Here is a 23,999-nt window from a genome sequence, read left to right as displayed (position 1 = left end):
CACTGGCAAGTGGTGAGGTGAGAAAGCGTCCCACTCCCTGCGTCCAGGCCATCACCACCTGAAGGCATGGAGTTGCACGTCATCAAGTCTGTCATCCAACGTCTGGGTCATACCGCCCGCAGTAGTCACAGAACAGCTGCCGCCCTGCAGTCGGGGAAGTCGGAGCGCTATTGGAGGATGAGGATCACGGAAAGACCAGGCACATCCTGGATGGCCAAGTAGGTTCATGAAAATTTCAGTGAATTTCTCTGCAGGGGAGAGTGGTCAAGCCTGTACAGCCTGTCAGAGGGAGAAGCCAGGGTAAACAGAACAAGAGAATTCAAAGCTAGGGAGTACAGCGTGTAATTCCACTGCCCCAAATATGTCCTGCGGTTAAGAAGTCTGATTTCTTCATTGAAACAGTCAACGTGGAGAGTAGAAGTGGAGGAGAGGAGGGTAGAAGAGAGGAGATTATTATACATCATCATTAGTGAACTACTGACTCCACAGTAATCCTCCGCAAGAGCTCCCATGTCAGTAAAAACCAAACCCCAGGCCTGACTGCAGGCAGAAAAGAGTGGAGAAAGAAAGGGAAAGGGAGGGGAAGAGAGAGTGATGGAGAGCTAGAAAGGGAGACAGATCAGGAGAGGAGCAATTCTGAATCTACATAGTTAATGAGCACCATTTCACTGGTTACCATCAGCAACCAAAGTGGCTGCAGAAAACATTCCCATGCCATTCTTGGTCTGTTTTGGGCGAGCTTGTGTGTGCGCGCACGTGTGTCAAAGAGAGGTCTCGCTAAGCAAAGCACATTCAAATGAGCGGTATTTTTCTCTCTGTTTTTACGTGAAATAACCAGATTGTGGTTGTCCACTTTGGCCACACTCACATCCATTAAACCAGAGCTACAGGCTTTTTAGAAACACAGGCAGAAAGAACAGAGAGAGGATGGAAAATAGTGCATTGCGAAGAGAATGGCTGAAAAACGGTGATGAATTATGTGCGATGATGTGAGCTGTGTGTGTATGGGTCTACGAGCGTGTACAAGAACGCCAACCGTAACCAAGCTAACCATAAATGCGCCTTTCCAAGCCAGACCACTGGAGTTGTGCATTTTCTGAGCCTCGCTGTGAGTCTGGAGTACAATAACTTTCACCATTGCCTTTGGTGCCCTAAATTAACTTTAGCCACTGATGCAGGTATTGAAAAATGATGTGTTGAAATCAGTTTACATCAAGACACACTTCACGAAATCCCATTTAAGTGTGGTCATCTTTGTTTATTCACATTAATCATTTCTACAATGTTATTCATATAATTCATCCATCTTACATGTGTATTACAGAGGAGGGCGGCTGAGAAGAAAAATGGACAGAAGCTTATGAACCAGACTCAAAGCTGTGACTTCATTACTTTATGGGTCTTTGCCTGCTGAGCCACCAGTTCACAGCCCTGATTGTCAAACCGGTGTTCAGCACAGGAATGCTGAGCAAACAAAAACACCACTGTTTTATTTTCACAAAGTAGCCAAGGGTCTGGCTTCTCTCTCATGTTTTTTGCCTGCTGCTGTGCATTCCAATAAAAGTCTCCATAGATAATGAATGTTAGAAGGCTGTCTGCAGCCAAACCTTGGCTCCGATGACGGTTATGACTGTCCACTGTGGTGTCTGTGTGTTAGTCATCTCAGGATGAATGAGTCACAAGAGAGAAACCTCAAGCACCACCCAGGTAACAGTTCAGCCACACATACACACATGCATTCTCACACACTTTCATACACACAGCACTGAGATGAGCGAGGTGAGGGTTTGTGCAGTGGGACTCCTATTGTGTAGCATTATGCTGCCACCATGTGGCCGGTATAAGAATGAACAGAGCTGCAGCAGCAACGGCTAAAGCAAACAGTAGAGAATATCATCCAGGAGTTTGGCATTAAAAATGACAAAAAAATAAATGAGTGACAGATCTGTGTGCAGAACATATAATCAAGACCCAGATGACAGCTTGTAGGCCTGTCTGCAACTGGTAATGAGCTGCTGCACGTTGTCATTAAGGCACCTACTCACCCTTTGTACAGCCACTTATTGTGGCTGATTAGACCTCTTCTCTGGACTGTGTGGGCATGTGCACCTCTTAATTTCCCGCTGTCTTACTGTTAGTGCAATATTTTTGTATGTACATGTTGTTTGGTGATATCCTTTAACTTCAACCTGAGCCGATGGCGAATCAGACAGAATGAGCAAAAACACCTGAGAGCTTTTGCAGGGCCTTTAAAAAGTCTTTAAAATTGGTTTTGTTCCTTTGTCGATGAGGACATAAAAACTGTTATCTTAATAAATCTCATGCAGACCTCAGACATTAATCTTCACACATATGGCTGCATGCATTACATCTAGATGATACAAAGCATGACAAATGACTCCAAGAGTGCACTGAACATGGCAGGTATTATACACCAGACAAAAGTATCCAAAGGTGGAAATTGAAAGGCAGCAGGTCAGACAGAAAAATGCGGCTGCATTTTCTGTCTGGCTCAGTTTTTTCAGCAGGCACTCTAGCAGCACTCACAGAGCACATTGTTTTCAATCCTCCATGCAGTCCTTACAGCTATCTGATTTTTCATACTGGCAATTTGGGATTTTAGTCAAGCTTATTTGCATGTTGTACAAATGCTTAGTTGCAGTGGATGAGAGCAAGCTAAATGTAAATGAGAAAATCCACAGAAAAGCAGTGCTCATCTGTGGATCTTGGACAGCAGAGTCTCAAAATATGAACTAAATCTTCCACACTGCTGGCCATGAGGATACCAGCACTGATAAATATGGGCAAGAATCCTATTTTACATGGGAACATGTGAAGCAAACTCAATGGCAGTTCTATCCTAAGTCTTCAGCATAACAATATCACAAATGAAATCCTTTCGAAGTAGGGATATCCATCTAAGTCGTCATCAAATTAGCACTGTGGCAAGTCAGCAGGGATATGTATATACTGAGAGCAGCGAAACTTTTCTGAAGTACTTTGGCACTTGTACTAAGGAGTCATCTAATCCATCAAGCTAATTAGGAGTGATTAGCCAAGCAACCACAGGACTATCCACGGCTGTTGTTCCATTTCTCATTACCTTTATAGAGATAAGAAACACGCTGTCATCACAGACTGAGGATTACTGAATGGGACAGAAATGAGAATGAAAAACTGGGAAAAAACATGAATGAAGACAATAGATATCGCAAGAAGAAAAAAAGCTTGGAGGAGTTCTCATCACATGCCTTCCCCTGACTCCACGTGGGCCACATCATCAGGCTAATTATCCCAGAATTCAATGTGCTAATGCCCTCTCATGAACCCAAAGTGTGTACTTTCTGTACAATCACATTTTATGATAATGCTCCAAAGGACCCCACCCAATCCGGACCCTTAGCTGGTATTAAACTAGCGTGCCGCTAGCAACAACCACTACCTTTTAATGAGAGAATTAGGTGGCTGTGCACGCTGAGACCCTCCACTACACCTCCCTGCTGTTCGCATCGTAACACAAACACTAATACACACGACTCTGTATAAGAATATTGAGTGTCCATGTTATCATAACAGTTTTAAGTGGTAGCAGTTAACAAACCCTCATTCTGTAGAAAGCATTAATTATCATTTTCAATAATCATAATAAAAAAGGGTCCTTTAGTGCACTGAGTGCTTCAGGGTCACTCAGCTTTAGCTGCAACTTATATTATCCATTTATGACTTCAGCGCCTGATGAGTGGCAGACATTTTTCTGGTCATTTCATGTCAACCAGCATTCGGAAATCAGAATAGGCTGTACACCTTTTGTTCAAGCATGAGCAGAGCGACTGTTAAAGCTCCATAATGCACTATAATTGTACTCATGTTGCTGTTGAATCAAGTAACTTCCTGTAATCTGAAAAGGTTACTAATACAGTGAATCCCACAGAGTCAATCCCAGTCGACACGAATATCTAGCTCTAAGCCACCTTCAACCCACTGTATCCACCAATAAGAAAATCATTCACTGCAATCCACGTTGACATCCATGTTGTTTAAATGCCATCTGAGGATGCATCAGATGGTGACTTAGTCAATGAAGACAAATGAAAAGCCCCATGATTCATTGCAAAAACAACACATTGCATCCAAAAAAAGTTGTCTTAAGCACAAAACCAGTTGAAACAGATGGTGAAATAAACAACTTAACTGCTGTCAAGCACAGAGCTCATTTCAGACTGTAAGGATGATTCTCTTTCTTCGATGCAGCACAATAGAGTCTATATTCTTGGATTTCAGAATCATTGAAGACATTTTGTGAACAGATGGCCAGGCTGAGTAGAGCCTTTTTCTTTTTCAAATATAAAGCAGTCGCTTTGCAGAAACCTTAGTGCTATAGATGGAAATCTTTGAATAGGTCCCCTCGGCCAGTACCTCAGGTGAATGCTCTCTTGTTCGAGAGGCAAATGCGCTGATTTAAAAACAGATCATGTCGTAAGACAGTCTCCAGAAGTCCCAAAACTGTATCACTTCTCAGCTCTCCATTAAAACCTCACCAATGCCATTTCAATATCTGATATCTGGATTTACCCAAGATGCTCTCTGGCTATCTTTCGTGTGTGTGATGTATGTGTTTATGAATGATGATGAGCGATGATGAGCACACACTCTGTGCCTGTTTTCTCACAGCATTAATGATCACAAGGAGGGACAGAGCTTAACCACAGGGAACAGTGACATATCTCTTAAACCAGTTTGGATGACCAAGAGCCTTTGAAACAAAGCAACATACTGAATATCATTCGCCTCATTGGACAAACTGGATACCACTGAGTTTCCTGCCAGTACTGTACAAAGCAGCCTGAATGTGTGTGAGTATGTATTTATGTACATGATCTGTTTGAAATTGGTCTTGTGGTGTTTCCTGTGGGTTTCTAGTTAAGCAGGAAATTATGACAAATAACAATTTGCATCCGTGGTTTATGAATAAATGGAAGGAAATGGACTCCCCTCGTTTCATGTAATAGAGGAACTTTGTGAGTCATCTAGCCAACAGAGAGTGTGTCAGACTGAAGTGCTGCAAATAAGCACGAACAAAGCATTATGTAGCTACATCCATTCAATCAACAGAAATGATACGCTCTGTACTTTGATTAGGTGGATACTCAACCCCTTAGCTTGCCGCTGTTAAGGTTTGAGCGCATTTACACCCTCAGGCACATTTATACAGGAATAAAAATCACACACACACACACACACACACACACACACACACACACACACACACACACACACACACACACATTATTTAGAGCGGTAAACAGATTTTCACTTAGTTACTCACCCTAGCAAACTCATTTAAAATAAATCCAATATGATTAAACTGCATTATCTCATGAGATTACATTATGATTGATGAAAACAATAAACCTTGAATGTATTTGACTGTTCATATGAGGCACAATGGTATCATCACCTCAGAAAAGACTCGTGACTACAGTAAGGCACAAGTTTTGTCTCTGGAAAAAGTTTAGTCTTTTTATAATTCCTTCAGGTATAATTTGCCATCTTCTCAAAATGCTTCCAGGAGCATGAAGGTGACTTCAGATCAGGGCCCAGATGTCAAACCAAAACTGAAGAAGTACAGTATGAGGAATGAGGTGTGACTTGATCTGAAGCGAGCAACATTAGCGGGTGACAAATTCTGGCTGTTCTGCAGGCACCATTGTTTACAGCGTGACAATGGGAGACAGTGCTGGCTAGATATACCTGATACTAAAGTCACATACACACAGACAGGCAGACATGAAACAACCACTCTCCACTCCTACAGAGATATTTGACTGTAAACATAGAAGTTGGTCAATTCTCATACAAATACAAATCAAATCAATACAAATACTGTTAAAGTTTTGTAGCAAGCTCATGCTTTTAGCTGTGCACTTAAGCCCACATTGTTATGCTGTGCATTCACATAGGCAAGTCAAGTACTGGTGAGTACTTGCATACAGTCTCTGTCAGCTTGGCAAAGATTAAAGAAGCTCTTGTGAAGTCACAAGCTGCTTATTTTGTAGGAATCATATGGGGAATGATTGCTATTTCATCCTCAGATGCAAAAGAAAAACGGCTTTGTTGGGCGGTGCGCTCCAGAAGTAGAGAGGTGTGACCTTGAGCACAGAAGATTTGCAGCCCTCTGAGTGTGATACTTGAGAGGGAAAGTTGCTGGAGATGAGATGATGCTGTTATGGTGGATAATTAACTTTCACAGTAATGCACAGTTTGGCAGCCATACAAACATGGGGTTGCATTCTCCCTCCCTCCTTTTCCTTTTCATAGAGGTAATCCACACACACTTTGTACCTACACCTGCACTTTCTTTACCAAGATTATAGCGTCTTACCACACACGTTGATCAAATCTATGTCTTCTTATTACACGGCAGATGTGTATTTAACACACAGCAGCACACCATTCTGCAGTATAACTCAGTTTGTGCTGCTGCACCACTGCTCTAATATTAAGGCATTGCTGCGCTGCTGTGTCACTGTCAGCCTCCGGAGTAACACACGTCCATGTTATAACACTGCAGCACAACTGCTGTTTGCGTGAGCCAGCGGGCTAAGCCGCAGTTGTTTTTGTCACTCTAATTTTCATGAAGCAAGAGCATATAAGTAATGCGCAACATTGAGGCACTCTTAATGTATTCTTCTTGCATCCATAACCAACATGCCAACACTGCAGCTTTTGTGCAGAGAAAGGACAAGAAAAAGAGGCTGACTGAGACAGACAGAGAGAAGACAGGCAGCATGAATGAATTATATCATAGACATAAAAAACTTTCCTACAGTGAAAAAAAAGATGCTGTGTTTTTCTCCCAAATTCCAAAAATAGATAAAAAGAACTGAACACAGGAACAAACCTGTCTTATTTCATCTGGCTGGCCAAATTGCATCCCTGTGGAGTCTAACAAAAGCAGCCCCCACATATATCATATGGTGTACCAGTATAAACTGTTGGACGTGGTGCTATATTTTGATATCACAGCACAGGAATAACCCATCAATAATGCATTTTAATGCTGTGTGCTATTACAAGACAAGACAGCGTGACATCTCACCCTAAAACACGTGCGGCAGGTCATCAGATCCAGTGCTGTCCCCATTATATCAACAGGTACGCTTGACTGTTCGGGTCAAAATGTTGAACTGTTATAGAAGTTGCTATAAAGAACCTCTTTCTTGTCTTTTCAGCTCAGCTCAAAATCTCCAGGTCTGACTTTGCCCTTTGATCATACACACAAAGCGCCCGAACTCCAGCTGGTTCATGAGTGATAAAAGAAATGTCTCTTCCAGCTCTGACGAGTCGATTCCATTTGAAATCCAGACGCTTCTTTCAAACACTTCTGTCTGATGATTATATCTCAAAAATGACTTCCTCATCAGCGCGATACCTCCTCTCCATCCACATCGAGCAAGCACTGCACTATAGAAAGAAACTACCCAGTGCCACCACTGTCCCCCTGCCTATGCTGGTGTCCAGTTGCACCTAAGACACAGGAGAATCAATTACAAAGCTCATGCTGGTAATGAGGTCTCCAGTTACCTGATCCAGTGGCCAAGCGACAATATGAGGTCTTCAATCTTTAATGTACACTCACCGAGCCTGCTGTTCATGTCTGGCTGACCACAAAACATCCAATGAAAAACACAATAAGCTAATTCTAAGTATACAAACAAATTAAAATTAAAAGACTTATTTCAATCTAGTCACATCTAGTAAGACAATTATTCTTGCACAGTTAGGTAGAATATGGAAAACTTTGGGGCCTGACAGTTTGAGAAAATGGAAACTAGCCAGTAGCTCTGGTTTGCCAATGTTAGCAGCTTGATTGATGATATTCTAATTGTTGAAACTTTAGAATTGGAGCGATAATAGTTCTGTGTAATTACAGCCTTTGTTTCAGTTAGCACAAGTTTTTTTCCTGGTGTTCTTACTCATACTCACACACACGCACACACGCACACACACACACACACACACACACACACACACACACACACACACACACACACACACACACACACACACAGAAGTAGCTTTGCCATTAAATTGATTTTGTAGGGGCTGAGCTTCATTAACCAGGAACAAATTAATTTAGAATGAACTTTTCTTGTGGGCTATGCTGCGGTAAAAATGTTTGTCATTGTCAATCGTTGTCTGACGAGCTGTTAAAATAAACAAATAAAAAAACGTCTGAAGCATCCCTTAAAGGGCACTCCCCTCGGGACGAAAAGTGAGATTTATATGGTGCTGTCATAGGATCAGACAATAGGCGCTGAGCTGCAAGTGGGGCAGATGAGGCCAATTGTTAAAAAAGGTAGCTTAAAGATAAAGGGAGCAAGAGAGATTGTGAGAGAAAAACAGACAGACGTGAAGTACAGAGAGACTTGTGTTGGTGTCTTCATGTGAAAGCTGCTGTGAATGTCTGCATGACGTTCTCACAGCAAAACTTAAGCCATGTTCTTCCAAATGACCATTTGTACTGCAGCAGCCTCTGAGGGACCACCTTCATTCCTCCCAACACTTCTGTCTGAGCCACAGCCAAGGGTGATACTGTGCCGCTGTGTGCTAACAGTGAAGCTGCAGTTCAGCCAAAATGCTTCAGTGTTTCAGGATTTGGCCACTCATTACTGAATAGAAACAAAGAAAGGGGATTTCTTTGTTTGTCATCTTAGCAAAAAATAAGAAACAAGGAGTCAAACTTACAAACTTTCTCTTCAGCTTGCCCTTGCTGCCACGGGTTGGCTTGCCCTCCACTGCAGTCCCAGAGTTGTAGTCCGAGCCGATGTCCAAGTGGTCGTCTGCAGACACGCTCTTGCGGAGGTAGGCAGCTCGCGCCCGGAAGTGGGAAAAGGGCGACTGGGAGCGAGGGCGGACCTCAGTGCACCCGCCGTGCCCAGGCTCATCTTCGCCCTCCATGTCATCCTCCAAGCGCCACAGTTCCCCTGGAGGAGAGGAGGTGGGAGGAACAAAAAAGACTAATTTTATTAGCGTGCAGTCAGGAAGGGAACAAGGTAACAGACAAAAAGGAAGGAGACAGGACACAGAAGGAGATATATGAGAGGACAGATTGGACATGAATGAAATGAATGTTTGTTTCTGTCACATAATTACTGCAAACTCTCTCCACAAATTGTCAAGTGTCCTCCACTAGTGCCGGCCATAAAATATTTCCTGAATGTAATTAAGCTTCATTTTAAGGTGAAATATTTTACACCCAAACATGACTCCCAGCCGTCCTCCTTAACAACTCGATTATGATTCTGCGCGCTCCACAGAAACGATTGCCTCGTGTAAAATGCAGAGGAAGGAACAAATTTACAGCGACAGTGGTGTTTTTCCTGCCAGGATGAGCTCTCACAGCAGAGACGGATGTGTACTGTCAGGGCGAAGCTCAGCTGCACTAATCACAACTGACTTCCATCACTCTGCATTTGATGTTCCTCAGCTGTCCTGTCAGACGTCCAAAGCCTGACTAACTGCACTCATAAAACACTCACAGGCCTTTCAGTTACTTACAGCACCTGATGCATGCTGGGTAAGCTACAGCAACTCTGTCCATCAAGACGAGGGACATTGTGGAGTCACATGCGGTGAAAGTTAAAGGCTCGACCTGCCACAAATACTGAATCACGATGACAAATTCTGTGTTCACAAATCAAAATATGGTTAATTTTTATTGAGATATCCAATCATGGTTGTCGATTCTACTGAAACTAACATTACCTAAATGCAAAAAGAAGTTGTCTTCTTAGTTTTAGGCAAAGTGTCAAGCAAACAAAACTTTTTATAGACTAACCCATCAAGTTTCTGAAGTTACTGTTGGGTGTTTTGTCTAACTTATGTACTCAGGACACATCTATATTAAGCCTTTTAGAATTGCCTTGTAATGACATACTTAATCAAACGGTTTCAACAGCAGGTCTTTTGACAGTGGCTGCTTTTTTGTGTGCTTATGAATGACTTTCAGTGTGTGAAATATTACACTGTCAGTTCCACTGTCTGAGCAGCAGCCAGCATGCATCTGCTTTCCAACACTGAGCCAAATTACACTGCAACAAAATGACTGGAGAGCAACTCCCAATTCAAGCTCTGAGGCATGCTTGTCACTATTAAGGGATGTCGCTTAAATCTGTGAATGAAGCGTACCTCGGTTATTAAACAACTTGAATTAAAAAAAAAAAGTTGTCTCAGCTACTGGAGAGATAAAGACAGACAGAGAAAGGGAGCATCATGGTCGATGACAGTGGTTGCCAGGCAACAAGGGGCCACGTGAGACCAAAGACTCTCTAAATTTGATATTTGCAACAGACAGCAGTGGGGTAAGGGAAAACGGACAGACTCGGGCAGGTGAAGTCAGGGCATGAAATGGAAGCACTTGGGCTTGATAAACCAATTATAGACGATGCCATGAAGTCTAAGACTGTTAGAAGTACTAACAGTAAAGATTTATTGGATTAGAGCCGTCAGGGGTGGGGACGGCTCAGTGCTCTTCTACTAAAAGGTTTACTGAGGACATCACAATCTCAGAGTCCAAACAAGAGGGATGGTGGGACAGTGGAAGGAAAGGAGAGCAGGTGGAAGGGACAGGGACAGAAAGAGAAAGTGTCCTGCAGAAAGCAGCTTTACTCTGTCTTTATGTTTCCGTCTTTCATTAATCACTGCACGCTGTTTTCATGATGAGTCTTAATCAAGAAGGGGATCCAATTAAGTGATGATTATTAATTAAATCTAAACGAAAGGCAAATTTGCTTTCGTGTATTTGGCGCTTAGACTACAAGGAGATGAACGTGAAAAACTGTTTCAAAACAGGCTTTTTACGCTGAATTCATTCCTGCTTGCTTTTGGTGTGCTGGAGTGAAGATTTACCTTTCGGTCGCCTGGTGATAATCTATAGTTTATTTATGGTCAAATTTAATGTTGGGGCTACATGGTGGCTCTGGGATTAGCACAAAAAGAAGGTTGTATTGTATTGCCTGTGAATATTCTCATTCATCCAGGTCATTGTAAGCTTCAGGGCATTCAATCGATCGCAACTGGACTTTGTCAGTTTGTCTTGGAAGACGTTTCACCTCTCATCCGAGCAGGCTTCCTCAGTTCATGCGCACCGGACTAGATAGGACAGCTCTAGTCCAATGAAATGGTGTTAGGTTCAAGTATTTATCCTCTGAGTGAGGCCAACCCCCAAAACCGAGGATGGTATCACTCTATTGTGAGGCAAACGATCCCCCATTAAGGCGGGGTAGGGTGCGACCCTTGGGTGTCAACGACAGTCGTCTGCCTCGTTAGTGTCCAATTCTTGTCATTGGGAGGCTCCTTGAGCCATGTGTGAATGGCTTTGTTGTTTATTTTCAGAGGCTAAGTTTTTGAATCTCTTTGGAAGAGATGAAAGGACAGCATTGTATGTGGGAGATAGGTGGTGTCTCAGACCTCCCCCTCTGTTCAGAGATGGTTTTTCAACCTTGACATGGATGGCTTCTCTCACTCCTCTTTCAAACCATCTGTCTTCTCTGTCCAGAATATGCACATTTTTATCCTCAAAGGAGTGTGCTTCCTCCTTGAGATGCAGGTAAACAGCTGAGTCTAGACCTGAAGAGTTAGCTCTTCTGTGTTGTGCCATGCGTCTGCTCAGTGGCTGTTTTGTTTCCCCAATATATAAGTCTGTGCATTCCTCACTGCACTGGACTGCATACACCAGATTGTTCTTCTGAGTATGAGGTGTCCGGTCTTTGGGGTACACCAGTCTTTGTCTGAGAGTGTTCCCAGGTTTGAAATGTTCTCTGATACTCAGGCGAATCTTTAACAAACACAACATCCCGGTTAGGGTTGACAAAGACTGGTGCACCCCAAAGACCGGACACCTCATACTCAGAAGAACAATCTGGTGTATGACACCCAAGGGTCGCATCCTACCCCGCCTTAATGGGGGATCGTTTGCCTCACAATAGAGTGATACCATCCTTGGTTTTGGGGGTTGGCCTCACTCAGAGGATAAATACTTGAACCTAACACCATTTCATTGGACTAGAGCTGTCCTATCTAGTCCGGTGCGCATGAACTGATGAAGCCTGCTCGGATGAGAGGTGAAACGTCTTCCAAGACAAACTGACAAAGTCCAGTTGCGATCGATTGAACGCCCTGAACCCCGTTGTATTGTATTGTTTTTGTAATTGTGAAAACTTTGAGAGTGTTTCAGTTTATTTCGAGGTTGCTACCTCCCATGTTGCTGCCTGTCTCCCTGTGAATCCAGCGGGACTTTGGTTTACTTCAAGTGGAAGACTTTTGCCTTACTTTAATAAGTTCCTTTTCTCTGATGTTTGCCGTGTCTTTGCCGTCTTTGTAGAGTGGCACTTTTATTCTTTCTCAAAAGCTACACAGAGGACAGAGTGCGGTTTCAGGAAGCAGAGGGCTGAGGGTGTGTGTGTAAGCCTCCTTTGCTAGCTTCTATTGTATTAAACATCACAAATAAGGATGATAATAACACAGCATTTTCCCTTTTCCCAGCACTTGAAATGCGACAATTCTCATCCATCTGGTGGGGAGCTTTGATCAAGGTGAGCGGAGCGACGTCAGTCAGCAGTGACAGATCACTGTTGACTGTTGCGTGTCTTGCCTGTGAATGAGGAGAAGGGTGTGTAAGGACGGTTAACCTGAACGATCATGCTCTGACTCTACAGCTGGGCAGTCTGACAAGATAGATACTGGCTTGCTGACATTTGATGAGTGTGTCCATGTCTCAGATGTGGAGTTAAAAGGGCTGAAGATAGGAACACACCAACACCAGTATCCAGGCTGATACTGTGCTCATGTATTCGTAACTGTTGTCATTAAACTACACTGATATAACGACACTCGCCGCCACTTTACAGCAATGTGGCATTAACCTCTCATCAGTTGAGTGGGTAGGTGGAGGATGAGCAATGTCAGCAGTTTGGAGATATTTTAAGATAACCAATGACAACAATGTAGAGCAGACTGCAAACTATGCTCTGCTAAATTGTCAGGAGGAGAGGTGAAAAGTAGCGCCTTAAACAAGCAATTTGATAAAAGCAGAGTTCGAGGAGTTTGCTAATGCTAGCAACCAACCAACCAACCAACCAACCAACCAACCAACCAACCAACCAACCAACCAACAAAGGGCAGTAAAAACAACAGATGCTCTTACCCAGTGCATTGCACCTGCTGAGAAGCCATTGTCAGATGTAGATGATACTTCTCAGTGGTATGAGATTCCCAGCCATCACCAAATCCATATTACCAAACAGTCTCTCATCAAGCAGAAGCTGAATATTTGGAATATTAATATAAGCTCCCTCCACCGTAATCTCACCGTTCACCAGTGGACAGAAAAGTGCATCAGATTCCTGCTGCAACCGTGCTTCAGAGACTTTAAATCACAGAAACAGACGAGGACTATGGCATCAGATCAGTGAAGGGAACCTCAGCTGCAGCCATCAAGAGACACTTCACTGACACAGAAAAAAACCCACTCTACTGGTTCCAACTGTACTGGACCAGAAGTGCGTGTGTGCTGAGCATGTTAGAAATGTAACGGTATTATTAAGTACTCATATCAATACTTGGTATAGGCAAGTACTCAAATGTAAGAATTGTTCTTGGTCTGAACAGAAGTGGCATTGGTGCATCGTTAGTTGGAGAGATTACTTTTCAAATGACCCACTTTGGAAAATTGTGAGAGGTGCTGGAAGCAGCATCTGATGTTTAATTATCCACTGAGAAATTATGAATGTATTAAAACATACTGTATGTAGGTCACTTCTGAAACTGCTTAAGACCAAGCTCCAGGTTTCATTTCCTTATGATATGCTCAGGTGAATATTTGACAAATTCTTGGCTCTAATTTTTTTTGTTTTTATTAGAAACCTCATGTGTGTTCATTCATTAGATCAAATTAATTCTATTTATTAAGTCATTTCTTTCTTAGTGCCTTGTGTTTTGAACATCTGGGACTCTGGAGGCGTTACGGAAAAGCTCCTTTTTGATCTGTATAAATCTAAGTGTTACACCAAGGCCTACTGTAGGGTTTGCTTTCACATAAAATCTTCAGCACCTATAATGTTTTCAAAGCTATCTCTGCCAGCAGGTTTCAGCTTCAGGATTCACCATGTCAGTTTCCTCTCTCAGGTGAAGGAATGGTGTTTATAGCTAGGTGCTGTGTGCTCTCCATCAGGAGATGGAAATATCAAAGAAGGCATTTGTGGAAGTTTGATAGGAAAGGGAAATGGGATGTGATTGACATATCTAAGAGGACTTCATTCTAAGCTTTAGTGGAATCATTCCTCTCGCATCTCCAGCCCAACACACTTCTCTGATCAGGAGTTCAAGAGGCACACACAATTAACAGGTCAGAAAAACAGCAGACTGTCTCCCAGAAACCAAATGCATCAAACAGTGCTGGTAATTTAGCCATTTACGGGACTATCGCAGCTATGAAAACATAAAGTGATTATTGGTGAATCAGTAAGAATCTGCTGCTAAAGCGAAACTGTCTTCCTGTTTCCTACAACACAAGTCAGACAGAAAGACCAATTTAAGGACGACAAGAAATCTTTTGCCATAATTGTGTACTGGAGTGCATTTGGGGGAGATTTGAGAGAATTTGTTCAGGCTTTGTCAAAATCGGATTAGTGATTTGCTGGAGATATTATGTGAACAAATGAACGGATAAACAAACAGAGGAGATGAAAGAATCACACAGATGCAGTCAGTTCTACAAAGTGGCCTGCTGCTGTTCTGGTAAGCACGCACACATTCCCCAGGAAATGAAAATTGAAAAAAAAAAAAAAAAAAAACCAACCAAACACTGTGGTTTTTTTAGTTGTCAGCTTCCATTTTATCTTTACCTGCAGGTGGCAGAGTGCAGGCCGTTGGGTGGCTGGTGTCAGTGGGTGGGTTCTTCATGCGAGGTGGGCTCCCACCAATGAGATCAGAGTGATGCACCCTGGAGACTGTGGGAGACTGGGGGATGCTGGGAAGAGTGCGGGACTTAGCCAGTAGGGGTCTCTGCAGCTTCCTTTCCAGCGACCTGGTTGGACAGTGTAGATAAGACAATTACATGGAGCGCCATGTTTCCACTATTTACTGCACCTAACGACAACATGCTATTGGTTGCACAACGTCCGATGGTGGATACAATGTTTCTTACATAAGCCCCAGATAAATGTAATGGAATGTATTACACTGAATGTGTTTTTGCACAGAGAGGACTGTAGGCATTTAAGCTATCAATGTGCAATACAACACCAGCACATGTACGCAAACAGCCACCCATACACACAGACCAACACTGGTACACATAAACACACGCACACACAGACATCTTGGAGTTAATGAGCAGCAAGAGAGCAGCTGTACTGATCAATAGTGAAATGACTTCCACCTCAGTATAATCAAGCTGAAAGCTATTTGGAACACAACCAATTTAAATTGTCTTTCTTTCACAGCAGGTGATACCACACACTCTCCAGGGGGGGACTAATCAATAGCCACAATCACAAGACTGGCTTAATAATGGAATTTGTGACGAGCTATAACAAAGTCAAATAATCCCAATATATAAATGATGAGATGTGATGTATGTTCTAAATACCTATTTGTTGCATGTTTTGAGGTGGCTTTTGTATGTACGTGTATTTTCACACAAATGGGTGTTTTTCAGCATTGAGGTAAACAGAGATAGAAATAACGGCCTTTGTTTTACTGGAGTGTTTTTCTGTCACTGGTTCATCTTTAAGCAGAAGAAAATATATTGTTCAAACCTTTTAGGCAAGCAGCGAACACATAAGACTTTTTCTAGATTTCCAATATTACTTTACAATAGATGTGAATATTACACGAATCCCCTTCCAATGCCGGCTCTGATCAGTTTGATGTGGTCAAATTCAGTGAAACATGGCCAGCATTGCAGACATCAGAGTCAGCCCGGCAGACGTGGAGGATGTCTCATCTCCAGACTCTTGCGTGACAAGTTCGGGTATAGGACACATGATCCCAGGCTGAGTTCCCCCAGCCTGACATGTCCTGACATTTTCAGTGAGCTGGGTTTTTCTGTGAAGGTAGTGGAGCTGATATTAAGATGGTGAGAGAGACGCATTTGTCTCATTTTGATTCTGACAAAAGCATCAGTGGCAGATTAGGACACAGCAAACGAAGTCATTCAAGTTCATATACGAAGATTGATATCTCAGTTCATTAAATATGAAGCTGGAGCTTGGAGACAGCTTAGCTTAGCACAAAGACTGAAAAAATATGGAAACAGGACGTCATGGCCAGGCCAGGACCTCCTGGCAACTTCATGGTGATGACAAGACTCCAGTTCCCCCCATGATTCCAGTCCTTACGCTAAGCTAAGCTAACCACCTACTGGTTACAACTTCAGACAGGCACGAGAGTGGTACCGATCTCATTATCTAACTCTGTCCAAGAATGTGAATAGGAGACAGTACACCTAATTTTAGCTGAAATACAATATAAAACTGTGATGGCTTATAAATGTCTCATATGTGGCCAAAGCGGCCACAGTGCTGGCAAACTGTGGCAATACAAATTCACACATCACCAAATGAGCATATTTCATCAAACATCATCATTAACTGATACAAACCAGCTAATTATACATCTTTTGATCTAAGAATGTGATAATATCTAATCTCCTAAATGCTTGACTTTGCAATAGAAGATTATTTATCATTAATTCATTAATGACAGAATCAAATGCTGCAGCATCATTCAGTTGTATTTACACACTGAACAACAGCCTTCTCACTCCCAGCATGTTTTCACTTGTGAGCAAGATTCGATGTTTGAGCGAACACTTCAGTTCTCTTTCAACTCCCTTGGATGTCTGGCTCAGGTTGTATTTTCAGGCTGTCGGCTATTTATCACCAGGGAGCTATTAGGTAAACAGACAGCCTGTTCTAAGTCAGCACATCCGCAGGCTTGAGAAGTAAAGCACTGACATACAGTATGCCCGCTGTCAGCTACTAAACTACTCCCCTGACAGTGAAGGTGGGTGTTGCAGTCATGTATATTTGACCTGGGATCAGTGAATCCCTGAATGAGATTCAAAGCAGAGGCACGGAGGACCCAGGCCAGTCTGATGATGAATAATGCTTTTGTACTGCTGAATATCAGAGGAGGAGCTGATGGCGACTGTATACATGCACATACGCTGTAGCACACACACACGCACACAAACACACATATACTTTGAAGATAATAGAAACAGGCAGGTCTCTCACTCCTCAGCTATCCATACTGACTTGCATAATAAAAATTTGGGCTGAAGCAAACACACATGCATACACACACACAGTTGGCATAAGATGAAGTAACTCGGGACCCATCGGTAAACACACACACACACGCGTGCACAAACACAGTTGGTGGCCTCCCACCAGCACATCATGGCGATAACACACTGGGCTGAACAGCCGGCCCAGGCCACTCTGACAATTTGGGCCTCACTCATCCTACAAACCTGTTGCTAAGCGACTCTGTGTACAAAAACAGGAGGAGAGGAGAGGAGAGGAGAGGAGAGGAGAGGAGAGGAGAGGAGAGGAGAGGAGAGGCTAATTTTTGTTTCCCAGCAGCAATCAATTTGTGAAAACAAAAACAATGTCTTGCCCCGAGTTGTAAGCATCAAATACATGACATGTTTTCTGTTGCCAAATTTATTATCTCTGGTGTTGCAGTCAAGGGAGACAACTCACTTTCTTTCATGGAGTCAGTGTGTGCAAAAGCATTGTGTGTGAGACAATAAAATATGCTTTAAAAAACAAACAAACAAACAAAAGAATAATGATGAGGTGCTTAAGAGTATGAAGAGGAGAGATATAGCAAAAGAATTACAGGATGCCGGTGCGATGCGAACGTGTGAAAATGCACTCTGTGTGAGCATAGAGTCTGCGTGAGAATACTTTCCGACACAGGACAATGTGTCTATTTGAGGAAGCCCACATGCGAGGGAAACAGGTTCTGCACATGCTCCGAGCACTCGGGCTCTTTGGTTCCTTCCCTCCATCTCATTCTCTACTTGACTGACAATGAAGAGAACTCAGACGACTTTGCAAAACGCTTCAGTTCTCTTTCTTGCTGCCAGCTAAAACATGCTTCGCTCCCATTTCCACACGAACAGATTTGTACAGCCATGTATGACCTATTTTAATGATGACAGCATACGTACCACACCTTGAAATCAGTTTCCTGTAGCTGTATGAATGCTGTGTGATGGTGCGCGGCACTGCTGTTTGATGCGGCTGTAGGGGGAACTATCCATGGTGCTGAATCAACTTGTCACGCACACACTTCTTCATGAAACCGTCTGTGCTACAAGAACCTGACAATTACAGTCCTGTGATTACTCTAAACCATTTTAAGATTTAACATGGACTGAAACAATTCAGACTAATGAGAACCATATATCTTTTCTTTTAAAATCTTTTTTTCTAAATCCAATCTTAAATATTCTCCTTCTGCTACATCAGCACTAATGAATGTTCAATTTATTAAACCAGTTAAATAGCACATGGTTACTCATTCATAAACCAAATGTTCTGCTTGGTACTGAGCCATTCATTAAAAATCTTATTCAGTATTAATGTGCTCTCACAGTGTTTGAATGCAGCTGTTGTATCGCTGCGCTTCTTTTTTCATCTGTTCTCATCTCTCTCTTTACACGTCTTTTGTCTTTCCTCCAGATGATTTCTAGCTACTTCTGCACATTTCCTTTCTTTTCATTTTACCTCTCATCTTTTCTTTTCTTTTTCCCATCCTCTAACCTTCTTGAGACAGCAGCTTCTCCACCAAAATGGATATTCAGGAAGTTGTAATCTACAGATAAAACACCCAAGTGTGGTCAAGTGTGATAGTGGCTTTTTTATACATGAGTAGGAAGACATGGACAGGAGGGTAGGAGGTACAGGCTGTCCCTATGAGGCAAAGGAGAAGGACACATTAACCTGTGTCTTTATCTTTCAACGTATCAATAGAAATTGGTCGAAGAGTCACTAGACTGAACAGACTGAATGATGCAGTTCTGAGCAGCTTTAGCGACAGGCAGGTGCAAAGGTCAGCCATTGCGAGCTTGCAGATTTATCCCTCTACATTACAGAATGAAGGACATTAGCATGTTCATTAAATTACTGACTCGTCATCACTCATGATACATTCTGGGCTGACAGATTTATGACCGTTCATTTTGGCTGTATCCCAGAGAAGGCACAGTATTTCTGCACAGTTGCAGGTAAAGATTACGCTACACTAATATTATTAGTATGCCTTCGTTGGACTAGCCTGCTCCCCACATGCATTTATGATGCAGAAACAGATGAGGTAAATTCATTAAGGAAAGTTGATTTAATAAAAAAGATGAAAGAAGATGATGAATTCATTTAATCCACTAGATCACTTTATTCAGATTGAGGATTTTGTTCTAGGATTTTAGTGTTTTTTTTGTTGTTGTTGTTGTTGTTCTTTTTTGGGGTGGGGGGGTGATGACATCATAAAATGTGATGACAGACATTCAAAAACCTCAACAGATGCTTTGAAAGAGAAAAAATGACATTAGTACAGCCTTAGAAGTAAATTTGCATGTAATCTATAATCAAACTCCTTCACAGTGAAACTGAAAGACTGAAAAGGATGTGAAAAAGTGAAAAAATAAACACAGCTGGGCTGCTGAAAGCAAAGTTATAGAAAAATAGCCAACATGATGACTTAAAAGTAACTGCCGAGTTGACATGTCTCCCAGCATTTCAATAGAATAAAAAAAAGATATGACAGTAAAGGTTAATATGGGCCCAAGTTCCAATTAAAACGTTAGCAATGTCTCAGTGAAATCTGGTGTGGAAGTCTGACGAATTTTCAGGCCTGTGGGGGTGGGAATACAGTACAGAGTGAGGTCTTGGCAAATCTAATTTTAGAAGCCAGGCCATTAATTGCTTTCAGTCGAAGGTGGCAGGTGACATTGGTACTTGCTAGACCAGACTGGAACATGAGAAGAAGGTGATTACTAAGACCATGAAGACCTGGTTTCCATTCAGTCACGGCTTTTCTCTGCACATAAGACATACGTGTAAAAGCTTCTTGGTAAAACATAAATCTCTAAGCTAATCACTGCACTAGCTGGTGACTTTTTTGCACATTTCCTCCTGCTCCTACTCCATCAGAGACAAAGAAGGCAGAGCTCAGCTGTCCTGGTCCAGTATCTACAAACAGACTTGTCACATTTTCTGATAGCCAAACCCCCTCCGGCTCCCTCTTGGACGATGTCACAGTGGAGAGAACAGGCATGAGAGACAAAGCGGCGATGGAGAGGGAAAGAGAACGATAAAAAAAAAAATCCAAACAAGAAACACTGAAGTCTGATGAGAGAAAAGACAGGAAGAGATGGAGCAGCGTAGGAAGAGGGTGGCTTGTGAGAAAGAGACAGTGAGTGGGAGAGACAGAGACAAAGACACTGTGGGGATGAGAGAGATGCTGGATTTGTAATGGCAGGGAATCTGAGAGCTTTTTTTGTACCACATGTCCACCCACGTTAACACTTGTGCTGCAAGTGAATGATATGAGTTTTGATGGACATTATTTCAAAGTCTCGAGTAGCGGCAGTGGTGAGAGTTCTGGTGAGAGGTCTGAGAGAGTTCACTATTCTGATTTGTACTTTAATCCTGGTTATATAATTAAACAGCAGCTCAAAAACAATTTCGTGGAATTATTGTTGTGGTGGTTGGGATTTTTGAGGGTTCATTTTTAGAAGGACACTGTTGCCAGTAAGGACTGGCATGTAAAAAGAGAAACACGAGGGTCCTCCTTAAACAGCAAGCGAAGCAAACTTTTCTTGGTGCATTTAGGATGCTGGTTGCAGTGCTGTGACACAAATCAAGAATGTGTTAGAATGTAGTAAAGCCATGTAAATGAAGTTTGCAAGGTTTGAACAGCTTCTATGTGACACAAAGTGAACATGGGCATATAAAAAGTGCACCTGAGAAAGGTGCATCCGACACTGTCCAGGTCGTCCATGTTTGGATAAAATAACACCAATGCGCCACAGCAGAAACTCACAATTACACGTTTTCAATATACTATATACATTAAGGTTTAACGTTGTCCGACACACACTTCACACTGTGGACTCACAGCATTAAGATTGCTGCTCCAAATCCCCTGACTACCTTAGAAATACTGAGTATAAACCCTGAAGGAAGAACATTTTCCACTCCTGAACACTTACTGCTCAATCAACCCTTGAGCAAAGCGCTTACAGATACATACTCTGCTGCTCAATAATTAACAGTAGAGAGTTGTGGTTGTCACTGGGAAGCTCCCAGTGTGAACGTATGATGTATGAGACAGGATGCTGCTGGAATAGACAGCATGCACTCCCTTGCCCAGAAAAACTCTCTCCCTCATTCCTTCCCCCCTTCTCTTCTGTAGCCAGAATATTGACTTGATCCTTTGTGTTTTTATCTACAGACAACCCTCTGAATTCAACAATACATCAGTGGGAAGAATCCATAGTAGCCAGCGCCATGCCTGACAGCACACATCGATTGCACCTCCTCACTTATGTAACAGAATGCTTGCATACACATGCATACAGACACATGCTTACTGGCACACACAAACACACTCATGTATACAAACACCTGTATGCCCGACAGTCCTGTCTGTGTGCAGACGCAGAGACACACCGATAGACTTTTTAAAAACAGCATTAACTTATTCAAGCCTGCATTCTTATTCAGATTGACTTTAATCGAAGGGACCAATGCCATTTTTTTCTCAAATGTCCTGTATGTTAAATTCACATCAAATATATTATATATGAATAAATATGTCTAATCCGTGAAATTGTGACAAAAACACTGAGATACAGTGTGTGATGTACAATGACGAATGATGCCGTATTTTTTTCAGGACACAACATGTCCATTTGTTGCACAAAGAGAAACACAAAGGGACATGACAATGTATGTTCACAACCATGGCGACAAATGCATAGTGTGCCATGCACCCATGTAGCCTGGCATACTTGTGCACAGACACAGATGCACATAGACACACACACACAGGTTACCTGGCCTCTGCCACAGTGCAGCAGTAACTGCCGCTACGCTGCGAGCTCCTGCCCACCCGCAGCTCCTCTTGAGACTTACGGCGATTAAAGTAGTCTGTGAGTTTCCCAAAACTCGCCATCTTTCCTCTCTCAGCTCACCTCCACCTCCTTCTCTCCTTTAGCCTTTTTTTCCCTTTGAGCCGTTAAAAAAAATGTTTCTGGCTCTGTTCAGCAAAGCTCCTTGGCACACGACCTCCTGACTTACTGTCTTCTTCTACCTGGATTCAATGGCTCAGCGTCAGCCGTGGGTCCGAGTCTCCCCGTGCTCCCTCATCCTTTCTGGTGCACGGCACTTCATGTGCAGAAGAACAAGCCAGACCTCGCTCTGCCTCTCTCTCCCCTTTTCATCGGTCGCCACTGCGTGCGGAACACACACACATGCACACACGCTGACTCTCTCAAAATAGTAACGTTTGTAACTGCCTACCGATCAACACAGCAGGAGGAGTGCCTCCTCACTGGAGAGCAAACAAGAAGGTGGAGAGAGAGAATGAGAGAGAGAGAGGTGGCAGCTGAGCGTTGGTCTTCTTGTGAGCTGGTGGGAGAATATGAGCTGCTATGATGCTTGTATCTAAGCCCACCCCCCTCTTTCTCTCTATGTCTCTCTGTTTTTTTAGCGCATACTGTCTGTGTTGCTCGCTCTCTCTTGCTCACTATCTCTCTCATGCATGAATTCTTTCACACGACCGTTCGACTCTCAGCGAGCACACACACGCACGAGCTTTGACTGGAGAGCAGGTGGCAATGGTTGAGCTTTGTGTGTGCATCGCAGTCTCTCTCTCCGCCACACACACGCACACATACACGTATTCACACACAGACACACATTCAACCTGAAGTGCACCTGCTCCTCCAACCTTAACTTCCCCTGCTTGTTTGTCTTTGTGTTTGTGTGTGCCTGTGTGTGTGTGTATGCTATGTAGAAGGATAGCTCTCTCTTTAACTCTAATTTCATCAATAATGAAAAACAAGCAGAGAGGTTTTTGCCAGAATGACCGGCTGGTGGCCCTGTGGAGGAAATTCACTCGGAAGAATAAAAAGGATGATGGGAGGAAGGAGGCAGTGAGGGAGGAAAAGAGGCGAAGTGCATGAGGAAGGACGGAAAGGAGGCATAGAGGGAGGGCTCTCTGTGAAGAGCTCATTAGTGAGCGTGTGTGTGTGTGTGTGTGTGTGTGTGTGTGTGTGTGTGTGTGTGTGTGTGTGTGTGGCTGCCTCCCACACATCCAGACACCATACATACAGGCATTCCTCTGTCTATTCGCTGTCTCGTTCTCACTGTTTTTTTTTAACCATTTTAGAAATAGGTGCATATATGTTCTTCTTCTCTCCCTCCTTTGCTGCGTTCACTGTCAAAGTCTCCGTTTACCTCTCCATGCCCTCCGGCTGCCTGCTACTCCTCTCTTTATACCCTTCTCCCTCTGCATGCCTGCCTTTTCTATATGCTCTCACTCTCTTTCCGTCTTTCTTCTCAATGATCTGACATGTGCATCATGCTGATTTGAGAAGAAATCAAAGATCAAATCTGAAATGTAAGAACATATGTGTGTGTTTGTGTGTGTATAGTATACTTTCATATATATATAGGTATTCTCTCTCTCTCTCTCTCTCTCTCTCTCTCTATATATATATATGTGTATATATATATATATATATATAGAATACCTACAGGCCTTCTGCAAGAGTGTGGATCTTGAAAAAGGGTTGAAACGTCATCCTAATAAAAGAGAAATGCATTTGGAGCCAGAGTGTAAAACACCTTTTTCCTAATCTCAAACAACCAAACAACAAAGTATAAACAAAGAAAATATCTTTTATATTTTAG

The 23,999-nt window shown here is 42.8% G+C and overlaps 1 protein-coding gene across 1 annotated transcript in view; it reads right to left on the bottom strand.

The window, feature by feature from the left end:
• The window catches only part of ankfn1b (ankyrin repeat and fibronectin type III domain containing 1b), a 107,037-nt gene extending 84,291 nt beyond the window's left edge, over window positions 1-22,746 (bottom strand). Inside the window, exons 1-3 of the mRNA XM_070991349.1 lie at window positions 22,139-22,746; window positions 14,907-15,088; window positions 8,749-8,987 (exon numbers count right to left, since the gene is read on the bottom strand). Of these exons, the coding sequence (XP_070847450.1) occupies window positions 8,749-8,987; window positions 14,907-15,088; window positions 22,139-22,257 (540 nt within the window). The 5' untranslated portion in view covers window positions 22,258-22,746. The remainder of the gene's footprint in view (window positions 1-8,748; window positions 8,988-14,906; window positions 15,089-22,138) is intronic.
• Between the last annotated feature and the right edge of the window lie 1,253 nt (window positions 22,747-23,999).

The sequence above is a fragment of the Chaetodon trifascialis genome, chromosome 21, assembly GCF_039877785.1.
Source record: "Chaetodon trifascialis isolate fChaTrf1 chromosome 21, fChaTrf1.hap1, whole genome shotgun sequence".
Taxonomy (NCBI): Eukaryota; Metazoa; Chordata; class Actinopteri; order Chaetodontiformes; family Chaetodontidae; genus Chaetodon; species Chaetodon trifascialis.
The sequence above is the reverse complement of the archived record's forward strand: the minus strand, read 5'-3'. Positions and strand labels throughout refer to the sequence as shown.